We start from the raw sequence: 15,615 nt of genomic DNA, 5'->3' as shown, positions 1-15,615 counted from the left end.
CATTACGAGTATTAAACCAGTGTGTTTCTTGTAGGAAACATATATAAATTTTTTCTTTTTTCAATAGCTTCAGTAGTGAGACTCTTTTATGAGGACTATTTAGCCCTTGGACATTTAATGAAATGAAATGTACCATATTGTTCGTTTTGACAACTTACACCCCCGGCATAGGGAAATTAAAAACAGAAAGAAAGCAGAAGAAAATAGAAAAAATGTAAGAAAAATAAAAGGGTGAAGGACAGAATATGTCCTACTTCCCAGGCCGACCAATACCGAAATTTGGTTGGCTTTATACGGTCCTTCTCTTCTCGACTGGATTGACTGTGCCTCATATTGTGGACTAGCATTATATGAGGTTAGCATTGTGCAAGGGCCCCTTGTGGAGTTCACGGGCTTTATTTATTAAGACTATAACCAAAGTATTCCATACAAAAAAAAAATTAGAAAGAAGGAGAGGAATTAATAATATTCATAACCATATTTACATATCACGATCATGAACTACTTCTTATACTAAGAATAAGTAGAATGCAAGTGATATGTTTCATTATTTCTATCATCATTCATCTTAAACTTATTATTAGCCGAGTTGCAAAACAGTCAATGTATATAATAAATAGAAATATCAATAAGTTAAATATAAATAGGTAGGGTGAAAAATTCTTTGAGCTAAAAGACTAGAAAAGTTAACAGTTAAAAACGCTTATTATAATAAGTCAACTTATCTCTCCTCCCCTTTAGATGTTAAACTATCTAGTGTAAGCTAACTCATAGAATGTTTCTTAAAATAAGAATCCATGAGGTGTGTATGGTATGAATTAAATTTTTCTCTCATCTTATCCAATTAATAATGATTAATATCTAATTAAGTAAAAAGATAATAATAATATCTATATATATATATATCTAATATCTAATAATATCCAATTAAGTAAAAAGATAAATGAATAAAAATTTTGATATGTCCGATATGTGCAGAATCTATTTTAGGTACATACATTATTGGTTCAGCTTATTATTCTTCAACCTTGAGAATTAAAGTGCGTTATGTTATCTCAATCATAAAATATAATCAAGTGCTTAAGTAAAAGTGCCTAAAGATCTACAGAGTATTTTTATCAAATTCGTTAAGAAAAGTCATAAAGTGTGTCTTATATTAAAGATACATAAAGTGCAAGTAATATAGAATAAAAATGCCTAAAGTGCATACAGACTAATTACATTTTTGTCTCTTATCAAATCCATTAAGAAAGATCATAAAATGCCTTTTTGTAATAAAAATAAATAAAGTGCCTATAGTATAATTTCATTTTTTCTTTCTTCTTAACCAAATCTTAAATTATATATTGCCTAAATCAAAGATGTGTGTAATAATAAATAATAATGATAAAGTCCCAATAAATTAATCGCAATAAGTAGTAAATAAGAAGTAAATAAGGACAGTTCATCTTATTATTCTCTATCATTATATGTTGTATAATAAAGTGCTGACCTATGAATACCTGAGGCATACTGTATAAATTCCTTATTTTCTAAAGTCATTCAGGAAAAATTCATTATACATAGAAAGTATTCATTATATTAAAAACAAAAAGAGAATAATCAGTTGTTATTTCTATTAGTAGCTTCCCACCAGTTTTTAGCTCTTTTCAACGAATTTAAGGGAATTACACGGTTATCGTGAGATACTAGTAAATTTGAGGTGAAGTCCCACTTATATCTAATTTGTTTTTCACGTAAAAGTTTCGTAAAGTCCTTGATAAGTCTTTTAGAAAAACTAGATTTTTTAATCTGACATCATCTGTAGTATATGATCTTGCTGCTTGGTATACTTTCTGTCTTGTTTGAAGCGTAACAAAGGATGTATCCCTCAGGGTTTCTGCACGGATTTGAGGTGGTTTTGTAATGCTATATGCTTTTTCTATATCTATCTCCTCTTGAGATTTTACAATGCCCATATCTTGAAAAAGCGACTTAAGTAATGGAATAAGATCCGATGATATAGGTTGCTCTCTAATGCGACGAATCATATCTTCCATCAAAGTAATGTGCTCTTCCAGTTTTAATTTTTTTTCTTCTGAAGTTTTCAATTTATCTGTCGCATCTTTTAAAACAAATTCTATTTTTTCCACTTTAGTTTCTACTAAACCTATCCGTTCACCAATAGAAGTGATCTTTTTTGACATGTCTTCGTAGTGATTTTGTAGTTCTTGTTTAATCATCAGTAGTTGGTGGTCTGCACATGATTGAATGCATTGTTGCATTTTAGATTGGGAGAATGAGTCCTCTTGCTTTTTAGGGGCTTTAGAAGCTCTTTCATGTGCAATTGTGTATTCTTTTGAATCTTCTAATATAGAGGTTATCGTGGCTGAAACTGAGTCGTCAGCATTTGCCTCTGAATATTGTTTTTTGTGTAGATTTGGTAAGAACATAGATGCCGTTTTTCTTTCTTTTTTAGCTTCTATGTTCCTTTTTTTCCTTTTTCCTTTTTTCTCTGTTGTGACATGTTTTTCTCCTTTTTTTTTCCCTTCTTCCTTCCTCCTTTTTCTGTCCCTTTCCTTTCTCTTCCTCTCTGCTTCTCTATTCCTGCCCCCTTCTTCTCCCTTCTTCTCCCTTCTTCTCTTGCTCCTCTCTATCAAAATTCAAAGTGACTTGTTTCTGTACAGTAAATCTGTCGTGTCTTTATTGTGTCACGTCCTACCCAGGCTGTGGAGCTGCATACAGTGGCGTCGCCAGGGGGGGGGCCAGAGGGGGCCATGGCCCCCCCTACATTATGCTGTGCCCCCCAGTGTGCCCCCCCAATTGAAACGCTATACCATTGACCCGGTGTGCCGGAACACTAACACCAAATGCAGCCGATGCGGCTGACAGTTTCAAAGCGGCTGTAAAACCGCCCCCGCTGGCTGCTTAATGGATTGCCGGCATGCCAATCACTGACTAAGGCTCTTCGTCCCACCCCTTTGAAGGGGGCGGGCTCTTACGGAACAGTTGCTTGTCACTGCCTGACAGGGAGAAGAGCATGAGGGAGAAGAGCAGTCTGCTGTGTTACAGTGGAAGAATGAAGGCCAGCAAAAAAAGTATTTTATTTTAAATAAATAGTGGAGATGAAGGAAGGAGGGACATTAACAAGGGGGGGCTGCATTGGGAAAATTAAATAATACAAAAAGATGGTGGCTGGGGACATAATTACACATCAGGGTGGTTAGAAGGATGTCACATATATCAATACACAAACGGGGGGGGGTTAATACACATGGGTATGGGGGCCATTATATTAACCAGTACAAGGGGTTGGTGCATCAATACACAAGGGAGGGGGGCTGGCTGGGGGCATCAAATAAATCAATACACAAGGGAGGGGGCTGGCTGGGGGCATCAAATAAATCAATACACAAGGGAGGGGGGACTGGCTGGGGGCATCAAATAAATCAATACACAAGGGAGGGGGGGCTGGCTGGGGGCATCAAATAAATCAATACACAAGGGTGTATTGCAAAAATGCACAAAGGGGGGTGGCTGGGGGGGCACAAATACACAAGGGTCAATACACACAAACAGCAAAGCAATGTGGAAGGCATTTTATATGGTTATCCCATCCTGATGTGGGGGTCCATGTGGCAGCAGAGCCTGTCCTTGTGTATGTGTTTGGGTGTCAGTGTGGCAGAGCCTGTCCTGATATGAGTTTGGTCATCTGTTTCCTGATACTTTACTTGCTGTAGAGGGTTAAATAGAACTTTGTAATTTTTATTTATCCAGATTTTGTGGTCACTTCAGAGGACAAAACTTTCTAGGCCTAGAAATCAGAGGAAAAGTAAAGGTTTTGTGTTATTTCAATCTGAATATATTATTAAAAGTTAGATGTTGGTTCAGAGTTTGTGAAACTCAATTCTTGATTACAGTATACAGGATGCTATTCCCCTTTGGTTTCACAGGCCTTCACAGACCAAGTGGTACTCAGCTTAGTTATATGCAGCTGTATGCATTGTGTTATCTGTGATGAGGTGTTCATTTGGTGACGCAGCGCTAAGATGGTTGTGATGCATTAATGGCTAAAAGTTTTGTTGAAGTTTCCATTATGTCTAATCTCCTTAATTTATTTGGGCCTTTTAACTTTTTTGATTTCTGGGATTTTAATAATGTGATAAAAAAGAATGATTTATAGTTGTTTGGATGTCAAATAGTGTGTCAAATTCTGTTGATCTGTATCTGCTATGTTTCCATACATTATTTATGTATACCTGCAAATACAGTTTTGTTTTTTTATCTCATTCAGTTGCATGTGCTGTTTCCATGTGTTGTTTATTTGATCTATACCTGAACTACAGGGTGTAAGTAAAAGAGCGGTATGGTTTAGTGAATGAGGGGACAAAGGGACTCTGGGGATGATTACAGGGGAGAGGACCTCTCAATGTCACGGTGCAGTCAGAAGGAGGGAACACTGCACTGACTCTCACTGTCTTCCCCTGATCTGCAGTCAGTGTGGCAAATATATTGGCAGCAGGGTCTAATATTAATATATATTGGTTGCAGGGGCTAATATTAATATATATCGGAAGCTGGGACTAATATTTATATATATCGGCAGCAGGGGCTAATATTTATATATATTGTCAGCAGGGGCTAATATTAAAGAATGAAAAATAACTGTCACTTTAGCTGTTATTTTGAAATCATATTTTAATCACAGTCTTTACTTCAAAGAGATAAGTGCATATTATGTAGTTAAAAATGCACGTCTAACGTGTGTGTATAATATATATTTATTATATATATATATAGTGTATATGTACCGTTTTATAATTGGCCCCCCTACTTTGGTCCCTGGCCCCCCATGTGCCCCCCCTAAATATGAAAGCTGGAGACGCCACTGGCTGCATATCTCGCTCTTGCTTCAGTTTCCCTGTTTTGCTTCGATCCATTCCTGGATTTCCTTTTGCTCTGTTCTGATCTTCCATTCCTTGCTTCTGCTTCAGCTCTTTGCTTCAGCTCTGTTTCCTTTATAAGGTGTGCCCCACCCGTGTGTTCTGTTTGTTTCAGTGTGCAGTCTAAAGGTATTTCTCAGTGCTATGTGTTTGGATTACATGTTTAGTTTGTTTCGTACCTCTGTCAGCAGGGATTAGCGTTAGGACCCACCGTCATTGGAGTACTTTGGCGTAGTGGTGGGCTAAGCATACTATGGCCATAAGATGTGACGGAATCTCCAATAGTTATCAAACAGTCCTAGGCTAGTTCCTGTATTTATGTGTGTGTCCTGTCCTGTATCCCCGGCAGCGGGGTGTCCTGTATCCCCGGCAGCGAGGTGTCCTATCTTGTTCCCTGTTGTGCCCTGTATTATATATATCTTGTCTGGTTATGTTTATTCCTTGTCTTGTTCACTGTTGTGCTCTGTAACATGTATATCTTGTCTGGTTATGTTTCGTGCCTGGTCTCCCTGTCCCTAGCTTGTTATGTTTCTGCTATATTTCTCTGCTTAGCTTCCATACGCCCAGCCTGCAGCATCCCGCACATGAGTCTTGTGTGATGTCTCATGCCTGTTCCAGGGTGCCTGCAGGATTTCATTTCGTTCTGGACTTCATCCGCTGCTATATGAGGGCACTGGTGTTTGGCTGCACAACCCTAGATACTCAACACCCAGGTGAGTGCGGTCACCCTGCATCAGGCCCTGTCCATCTCTGCTACCGCTCCATGACTCCTGAACTCCATCTTTGGGCGCGCTGGGTCCTTTCAGTCATCAGCATGGACCCAGTTCCTTACATATTGTTTGGATATTGTGTTAAAACTCTCAATCCACGGCCACCCCCTTCAACGCTTATATCTCTCTGCTGTATTGATTTTATTTATGATGGTAGATAATTTTGATAAGGCTCTCATAAAGCCATGTTATGTTCTATGTGGCGGCAATATCAGGCAATAATATCAGACAATGTCTGAGTACAATCAGTGCGTATTTATGTATATAAAAGACTCACTGGGCCCGGGGCCCAGGATCCGCTCGTTTGGATTCTCCATAAGATCTTGCTTGCGATCCTTGCGGAATGGTCTATGACCTTCTAGGCCACGATGTAACCAGGCGGAGTCCCAAATCAATTGATCCAACGGTCTAAACGGGATTTCACTGAATTTCGCGGCAAAGTCTACTCAGGATAACCGAGGCATTCGCTCGGGTATCTACGCAACTCTTAGTTTGCCCGCGAACTCCGGACACCTTCTCTCTAGCGTCTTACGTCATCACGTCTCCCTTTAATAAGATTTTCAAGGCTGCAAATACAGACTGTATCTTAAAGACATCCAGCCTTAAGTGTGTTTCATTTTGCCTAGTGGGGTACAGACAGAACTCCTGGTATCCTCTGCAACTGATCTGTTATCTGACCTGCTTACCCAAGTCCTGACATGCGGTTTCAGTAAAGGGTGTAGATGTTGAAGGCTGATTTAACTAGATCCGTGGAGAGTGATGAACCTCGGGGGAAAATAATTTACTTTGGTCTCTAGACCGCATGGTTCCCTTTCCCCCATAGACTATTTCCTTATATCCCCAGACATGCTGCCCCATGTCCTGACTGACATACAGCCAATACAAATCTCTGACCATGCTCCTGTGACCTTGGTGTTTGACTTGCACTCGAAAAATCACCACACTAGACACTGGTTGTTCCCGATTTATCTTACCAAGTCAGATGGTTTTCATCAATTCCTACTAGGGATCTGGCACATTTTCATAGATGACATCATAGAACAATGACCATTCGTTACTCTTGAAAACGGCAAATGCAGTCCTTGGGGTCTACATGTCCCGGCTAAGGCCTGGAAGGAGGGGTTAGACAATGCCCTGCAATCTGAGGTATCTAGGACATATGATATTTTTGCAGCCTCTTTATATTTGAAATACCATGGTTTTCAAACATATATGGCTTGATAAGGTAAATTAAAGTGAACGGTGTGACAGAATGACCTGTCATACAGGGGAACAAGGTACTCATAGATGGCTCCAGCCTGGCTGTCAAACAAAGATAGCACAGGTAGGAACTCCATTGTTTAATTATTCCCATCAATAGCATAATTAATAGGGGAATTAAAGGTTGGGTTGATACATGTATCTGTTAATTTATGTTAATGCCGTTCTGTGGATATATGAGTCTATGTTTTACAACAATAAACTGTTCATTCTTGCTGTACTCAATTCAAGGTAGTTGGGTACACATAGCAGGGTTCCAAGGTGTGATGCTGACTGGTGCTGGAAGTAATTTCGGGGACAACAGGATGATACATCTGGGTGATCTCTGGGAGTTACTACAGCTCTCTTGGTGAACCCGTTAAAGCCGGTTTCAGGGATGTCCCAAATAGGACATGGGAGCAGTATGACCATATTTGAAAACTCAGGACTAAACTCAGGACAAAATATTAGACTCTATTTAGCAGGTTTTTTCATTAGTTTTTGCAGATTAGTAAAAGATTTTTCAAATAAAAGTGAGAAAAATGTCCTTTCTTTAAAAAAAATCACCACATTTTATATATATTTATTTAAGTAAATTGGATGATAAAATAACGATATCTAAAGAATGCCCTGCTTGTCCTGAAAAAAAAAAAATTTATGTGTGTGGGTGCACTAAATTAAAATTACAGAAAATTAACAGCAACACTGCAAAAATGTTAAAACAGCCTTTGTCCCAAAGTGTACTACAAGTAAAAAAACAGTCATTAAGGGGTTGAAAAAAACCCCCACAAACATCATGTGGCCATTCCTGAGTTCTTTACCTGTTTTTATTTTTATTGTTTTAGATTTTTGAAGGAAATCTGGACCCTGACACGCCATTTTGGGCAACATTGCAACCCCCTGTTGTGACACGTTTTCTGAGATTGCATCCTGTGAACTGGAAGGGAGGAATTGCCTTAAGGATGGAGGTTCTGGGTTGCAAGATATCCTGATTGTGGAATTCACAAAAGCACACTGCACATTTTATGCTGCAAATTATATATCCCTCATTGTATTTTTGCTTGAATTCAGGCTTCTAGCAATTCTGACATTTTTTTTTCTTCTTCAGAGTGTATAGTAGCCTCCATATGCTCCAAAGGTTCTTTCTTTCAGCACTGCTACATTAAATAAACTGTCACAAGTATTTCTGTAGCTACCTTGTCTCTCCGTGGGCATGTGTAAAGAAACTATGTATGCATAACCTCCCCATCAAAATTAATTTACTGAACTGCTATCATTGCCACATCATTGAAAAAGGCTGGCATGACTTAAATGTGTTTTTCATTGTTTTCATTGCCCATGTCACAGAGAGGTGGGATAGTAGTATTGTAAAATAAAAATCATTGTTTGAGGTAACTTTTGTTCTTCATTTCTGGTTAATTTCTGGTTGTTCTTAACATATGCCGCAATGAACCACTGGCAGAGTGATGCATTCCAAAACTATTTGAATTGATAATTTTGTTTAATTATTGTCATTCAAATGGGGATTACTCTAGCCTTGGTGTAGAGATAATCTATATTTTAATAAAGACAGGAGGTGAATATTTGTATCATCTTCTTTACTAAAACCTCCAACAGCAAAGAAATGGTTAACATCAGAGAAAACAAGCAACCAATCAGAAACATGCAGAAGGCCCTCGGAACTCTCTACTTCCTCTTCTTTGATGTGCTGAACAGACTAAAAACCTGATGTACTGAAAACTCCAACAAATAACCGGAACCGCAACAGTCCAAGAACCAGAGGATAAAAGTTCCATCTGAAAAAAAAAGAAAAAAAGAGAAAACATAAAAGAGAAAAGTAAACTGCAGAAACAACTTGAAAACAAAAATGAATCCATAATCACAAATTAATAAAATCAGATAAACAACCGAGAAAATATACATAGCAAAATCAAGACATATAAATAGAGGGAGGGAGAAAGACCCAGGGAGGGAAATTTCCGCCTCCTGTCTAATAAAATTTATATTATCTGTACACAAAGGCTAGAGTAATCCCCAATTTTATGGCTTCATATTTGCAATTTTAAAGCTACCCCAACAACGCAGAAACCGCAGCTGGAGGATGATAATAAAATGTGCAAAAGGTTGACTTTCTAGACCAATCAGCATATATCCGAGTGGGAACCGCCCAAATCAAGAGCCGCACCCCGAACCGAGTGGGCCCAAAAAGAACCATCATCAACACTGGCCAAACGAAGGATCCATTTGATCCATCTAGCCTCCATGGGGACCAAAACCGGCTTAAAGGGAAAAACATAGGAAACGAATAAAGTACCCGGAGACATCGGACGCAAGCCCACCATGGCCGAGAGATAACTACGGCAACAGCCCGCCAGACACAACCTAGGGCGCACGGGAAAATAAGGGTCAGAGGACAAAAATTTAGTCCTACAAGAACTAGAAACCACAACGCCGTTGGGAGAATATCTTGTCTTGGGTGAGACTTTCCCAGTATGGGAAAAAATTTATTAATCTGCCCGCTACCGGGATATGAGGCATAATCGAAAAAATTCGTGAAGGAGGAGGAGGTTAGCGCCTCTGAAACCGCTGTCCCTCAGTACTCTCCTGGAATTTGGGCCTGTTGCCATGGAAGGCAGCTCTGCTGGTGGCACGGCCCCTGTGCCGACCAGCGCTCGCCAAACAACAATCTCCAGCCTGGAAGACCTTCCGCATTGATGCCTGAACCTTGTTCAGGGATGTGAAGATATTCACGTGTTGGTTAAGTTCCTTGAGAAACTTTTCGGCAAACAGGAGGCCCTTGACATCTGGCTCCAACTCCTTCGACGCCAGCTTGGCCAACTTACTGTCCAGTTTGAATAGGCCTGCAGATATGGCCGTGTTTGCATTGCCCAGGAGGCAAACAGCATGATGCGCCCACTCCCTGATCAAGTAGGGATTGGTCTGGGTACCCTCTGCCATGGCCTCATCAGCCATAGATAGAATCTGTGTCAAAGGTCCTGCCACGTTCAGCAGCTTGTCCCTGCTCCTTTCAAGGATCTTTTCCAGACCTGTTCATGAAGGTGATGAACTTAGAATCAAACTCCGGGGTAATCGCCACCTTGTCTGGAAGAGTGGTCCGAGGGCATCCTGCATGGAGTTTCTAGCGCACATTCTTCTCCAGAGGCCAACTTAGCCAGAAGCGAAGAAACTGTGCAATGAGGGATGCTGGGGGTCAAATTCGAGGACCTGGTATGACGCAGGGTGAGCGGGCCAAACATCAGGAAGCCTGCCGAATTCAGGATCTCTGCAGAAGATCTGAAACAAACACAGATTGATACACAGGGGAAGCCAGCCTAGAGCCTTCAGCGGGGTATTCATCCAACACCTCGTACTCCTCAGCTTGGCTCTCCATCTCTGCCCTGAATGTAGATGGGTGCCCGAGAGCCAGGATAGGGGCCTTAGCCTTCTTCAAAGGTGCCTTGCCTTTAGCTGATATGTCATTCTCCGTCCACTGAGGTTTGCACGGGCACTCCTTGTCTGGGTAAGGGATGATCGGTCTAAGGAGGCCAGGGCCGCAAGGCTCTCCTTGCGGCCCTGGCCTCCTTAGACCGATCATCCCTTACCCAGACAAGGAGTGCCCGTGCAAAACTCAGTTACTTCCACTTGGTTTCAGTCTGCACTATGCCTGGGAGTTAGCTTGGTTCCGTGCCCCTTAAGGTAACCCCCTAAGAATTTGGGACTGGCTTTTGGCCCTTTGGGTGACCCCCATTGGTGCCACCGGGTGACCCCCAATTGCATTGGGGGTCAATTTTGCATGTCTCGCATCTGCACCCGGGGTCACCCGGTGGCATGTCTGACCTGCAGTACCTGCCTATGCCCTCTGCCCTTCAGGCATGGCTGAAGTCTGCTCTAGTGTCTCTACACTACACTAACCTAGGTCACGAGAGGACAAAAAAACTACCAAAGTAGTATAGATATCCACAGTTGAGACTGTGTCAAACTATTTTTTTTAAACGTTAATCAGGCTCAATGCCAACTAGTGGCCAAAACCCAGTAGTCACAGTAAAAAGAGGGGTCACCCCAATGATATACAGAGGGGGTCACCCTCGAACGGGGGTCACCCTCGAACGGTGAAAACGAAGCACGCACCACCGAGTGAAGGGGACAGCTGTGCCAGGACACGTCCACCTGCGGAGGGAGGCAATCCCGCGGCTTAGCGCATATACGTGAGGCCCGCAGAGGGTTCTGCCTCTCGCCCGCAGCCTCCACGAGGGATGGCGGACCACAGGGAAGCTGCACCACAGCAAAACAGGGAAGGCTATTCCCTGTTTATTTTTGTTATATTTCATATATTCATTGAAAAGACTGAGTAGTCCTGAACTTGAGAATCCCATGGATTTTTGAATCTGCATTTGTGCCGTTTAATGTTGATCTCTATGGCTATACCCTCTTCCTGGCTCCTAAAAAATGTCAGACTGGCTCCCAGATTCTCTATCTTGTTCCTAATTTATACACAAATGCAATCAGTGGTGAGACTCCCCACAGAGATTATATAAATCACTAGGGAGTCACCTTTAATGTACTATAAAAGGGGTGTAAACTTGAAAGATAAAATGGTATTGTCAGATCCATGCCGCTGTTATGAAAGGTCAATTAAGTTTACACCATATGATGTGGAAGCTGTGATAAAAGGTATATGGGATAAAGTGAATGTTTATATTGATACTGATGACATATACAGTTATATATATATATATATATACAGTGTAAAACAAAAAATATAGCTGATATGACTTATGCTGAAGCAGTGTGGGGAACAAATAACACGTTTGCAAATATACATTACGTAAACTACATTACACAAATGACCCAGGTTTGAACATATGGATCCCAAAAAGATAGGTCAGAAAATTACTGCTTATAAGCCAGGATTGAAAGCCTAGAGAGCTGGATGGATCATTTTACTCAAGTGCTCCAGACATTACTTGCTAGAACTGATCTGGCTCATTCTTAAGTACCAGTGTCTTTACTGGCCCCTCCTCAGCCTGATGCTTTGCACTACAATTTTCTCTGGCTACCTCCTCTTCTTTGCTACAGAGGAAATCTGGTTGGCTCCAGAGGATTCCTGAACCAATGCTCCATTCATTTTGAAATGTCTCCCCAATGTTTCTCCTCCGACAGAGCCCATGTGGGGTACATCATCTTAGTACTCACAGACAGAGCCTTGTCATGGGCATCCCCACTGTGCCAACATAATACTCTGTTGAATAACTTTAATGATGGCCATTAGGCAAGTATTTCATATGTCCAGCTGGTGACACACAGCCTCTTCCAGTCTCTTCTCCCTATGCAAGCCAAGGTCCGAAACATAGCATAGTCATACATGAAATGGGAATTCCATGTATGACTATGCTATGTTTCGGACCTTGGCTGCAAATGTGTCCTGAAATAATGAGGCATTAGTGGCTTCTTTTACTAATTGACTGTCTGATTGCCTGAAAGATGAGAGCTGCTTGGGATTTGCCATCTGACCTTGGTTGTTTTATTCAGCCACTTTGATCTTAGGCTTGGAGTGGAGATCAGTTGTCCATCTTGCGTCCCACTTCAGCCAACCAGTAAAAGTGGAACCTATTCAACTAGGTACCACTCAACTGTCTGTTAAGGATAAAGAATGTTGCTGCCGAGACGGTGTACACCTCTATCATGGAGTAGAGGGACATTTTACCTGTGTCTGTCCCAATAAACCAGCCTAGAGAGTATACTGTAGGTATTGTGTCACCCTCCCTCAGAGTTAAAGACTCTTATATGTTTGCTCCTGTTTTTTTGCCACTCATTGATTTTGAGGCAGCAGCAGACTTTATTGACTTAACTCCAGCAAACAGTAACCCAGCTATAAGAAAAAAAACAGCTTCGCTGGAAGCCAAATTAGAAGACTTTGAAAGCAGAAGCAAGAGGAACAACATTAGGCTAATCTGGTTATCAGAGTCATATGGCAACAAAGATTTGTGGGACTTTGAAGACATGCACTGCCAACATTGATTGTCCCAGATCTAACAGACTGGTCACGGTTAATTGAAAGAGCACATAGAATCAGTCCGCCACCCTCCACCACAAACACACTACACTGACTACACTGTTTGCTGCGTGCTTCTGACCCTCGCTTGTGACCATGACTATCCATTTGTCTGAGCCCTCTGAATATTGTAACCGTTCCAGTGACCAGCTTCTAGCCAGGTTCGTGATATAGAGTACACTACCATATTTTGGGTACTTTGGTGCCCGTTCTTCTAGCCTTGCGGGCAGCTCCTGCCTTGTTTCTCTGATTCCTGATTGATTTCTCCACTAGAGGGCATCCTGGCAAAATTTTGCATCGTGGATCCATCTCTGACTAAACGTATGGTCTCAGTACATGATGCTCTAGAACGATCTTCTATCTCACACAAGTCATATGCAGATTGAAAGAGATTACCTGCTCCAACCAACTCTTTAGGAGATAGTGTGTAGTTGTCTACACGCCATATTCATCTACAGGTGCATCCAGATTAGTGCATCGCAAAATATGATGAGGTGCTACATATCAAAGTACCACCTTTAGGGATGCCTAAAGGTGGTACTTTGATATGTAGCACCTCATCATATTTTGCGATGCACTAATCTGGTTACTTACGAACTAGCTATGACAGAGTCCCTGATACCCTGGTGGGGTATCTCCATCAGACACTGATTCCTCAGCAGTGGAACCACAAAGAAAAGCCAAATATAGCAATTTACCCCAAGAACAGGAACTGCTTTATATACAAGAACATGACTAATTTAGAAACACAATAACCTGCCTAAACAGGCTGGTGCCACAATCCGGTCAGCATAACCAGCAACAGTAGCGTACCTAGCGGGGGGGCGGGGGGGCGGTCCGCACCGGGTGCCGCTCATCAGGGGGGTGCCAACTTGCCGGCACCCCTCCAGAGACGGACAGCAATGTCCGCCGCTGGAGGAGAAGGCTCGCAAGGGAGCGGTATCGGAGGTCTTTAACAGACCTCCGGCTCCCTTGAGTGATTTTAAGCCGGTTCAAGGGAACCGGCTTAAAATCACTCAAGGGAGCCGGAGGTCTGTTAAAGACCTCCGATACCGCTCCCTCGCGATCCATGCGGCAACTGCTGTTGTGCGCCGGGGTTTGTTGTCAGATCCCGGCGCACAACACTGAAGCCGCGCCCACCGCCGTCCGTGCCCTCTGACCCGAAAGAAGACAGAAGAAGAGGAGCGAAGAAGACAGAAGAAGAGGAAGAAAATGAGCTTACTGCTGTAAGAAGAAAAGAGGAAAGGTAGGAAATCATTCAGTGAGAGTGGATTGGTATGTGTGGAATCTGTGGATTGGTATGTGTGGATTGGTATGTGTGGAATCTGTGGATTGTTATGTGTGGAATCTGTGGATTGTTATGTGTGGATTGGTATGCGTGGAATCTGTGGATTGGTATGTGTGGATTGGTATGTGTGGAATCTGTGGATTGGTATGTGTGGAATCTGTGGATTGTTATGTGTGGATTGGTATGCGTGGAATCTGGATTGGTATGCGTGGAATCTGTGGATTGGTATGCGTGGAATCTGTGGATTGGTATGTGTGGATTGGTATGTGTGGTATGTGTGGATTGGTATGTGTGGTATATGTGGATTGGTATGCGTGGTATGTGTGGATTGGTATGCGTGGAATCTGTGGATTGGTAAGTGTGGATTGGTAAATGTGGAATCTGTGGATTGGTATGTGTGGAATCTGTGGATTGGTATGTGTGGATTGGTATGCGTGGAATCTGTGGATTGGTAACTGGATTGGTAAGTGTGGATTGGTAAATGTGGAATCTGTGGATTGGTATGTGTGGAATCTGTGGATTGGTATGTGTGGATTGGTATGTGTGGAATCTGTGGATTGGTAAGTGTGGATTGGTAAATGTGGATTGGTAAATGTGTGAGAGTGATGGGTGTTATGCTGTACCATGTCCAGTGTCTTTTTCATTATATAATTATGCTCTAAAGTACATCATAACTCCCATCACTCTATACTGTTCCATGCAGTGGCAGAGCTGGGAGACAGAGGCCTTGCACACCCACCGCAGGACTCCTGAAAGGTAAGTGAACTTCAAAGGGGGGAGAGGGTAGATAGGGAGAAGGGAATGAGACGGGGGGATAGGGGGTAGATAGGGAGAAGGGAGTGAGAAGGGGTAGATAGGGCAGAAGGGGGTGAGAATGGGTAGATAGGGAGAAAGGAGAGTAGCAAGAATATTGAAATAAAGAGTCAGAATGAAAGAGTGAAAATGAATGGATTAATGTGTGGATGAATTGTTTGAATGAGTGAGAGAATTAATGAATTTGTGAGAATGCATCAATGAATATGTGTAAATAATTTGTGTGAAAGAATAAATGATTGTGTGAATGAATTGTGTGAATGAAAGTGAATTAGTGAGTGACTGTAAAAGTGTTTGTGTTAATCATAGGTGTATAGTTGATTTGTCAAAAAGGCAAAGATGGTATAAGCAGGGTGTTTATGGGACAAAAATGGCACAGGCAGGGTGTTTATGGGACAAAGATGGCACAGGTAGCGTGTTTATGGGACAAAGATGGCGTACACTCGGCTGTTTGGGGGCAAAGATGGCACGTCCTATGTGTGTGTAATTTGGGTGCTGGTCAGGTTCTATGTGGGAAATGTGGACGCTGGT

The 15,615-nt window shown here is 41.9% G+C and overlaps 1 protein-coding gene across 1 annotated transcript in view; it reads left to right on the top strand.

Moving 5' to 3' along the window:
* Positions 1-7,923, top strand: part of LOC149287639 (coagulation factor VIII-like) — a 112,449-nt gene extending 104,526 nt beyond the window's left edge. The window contains exon 5 of the mRNA XM_089492657.1: positions 7,777-7,923. Coding sequence (XP_089348783.1) covers positions 7,777-7,923 — 147 coding nt within the window. The remainder of the gene's footprint in view (positions 1-7,776) is intronic.
* The last annotated feature ends 7,692 nt before the right edge of the window (positions 7,924-15,615 follow it).

Source organism: Sceloporus occidentalis, unplaced genomic scaffold, assembly GCF_023333645.1.
Source record: "Sceloporus occidentalis isolate IW3139 unplaced genomic scaffold, rSceOcc1.0.p SCAF_58, whole genome shotgun sequence".
Classification (NCBI taxonomy): domain Eukaryota; kingdom Metazoa; phylum Chordata; class Lepidosauria; order Squamata; family Phrynosomatidae; genus Sceloporus; species Sceloporus occidentalis.
Note: the sequence above shows the minus strand (reverse complement) of the source record. Positions and strands in the feature narration are given on the sequence as shown.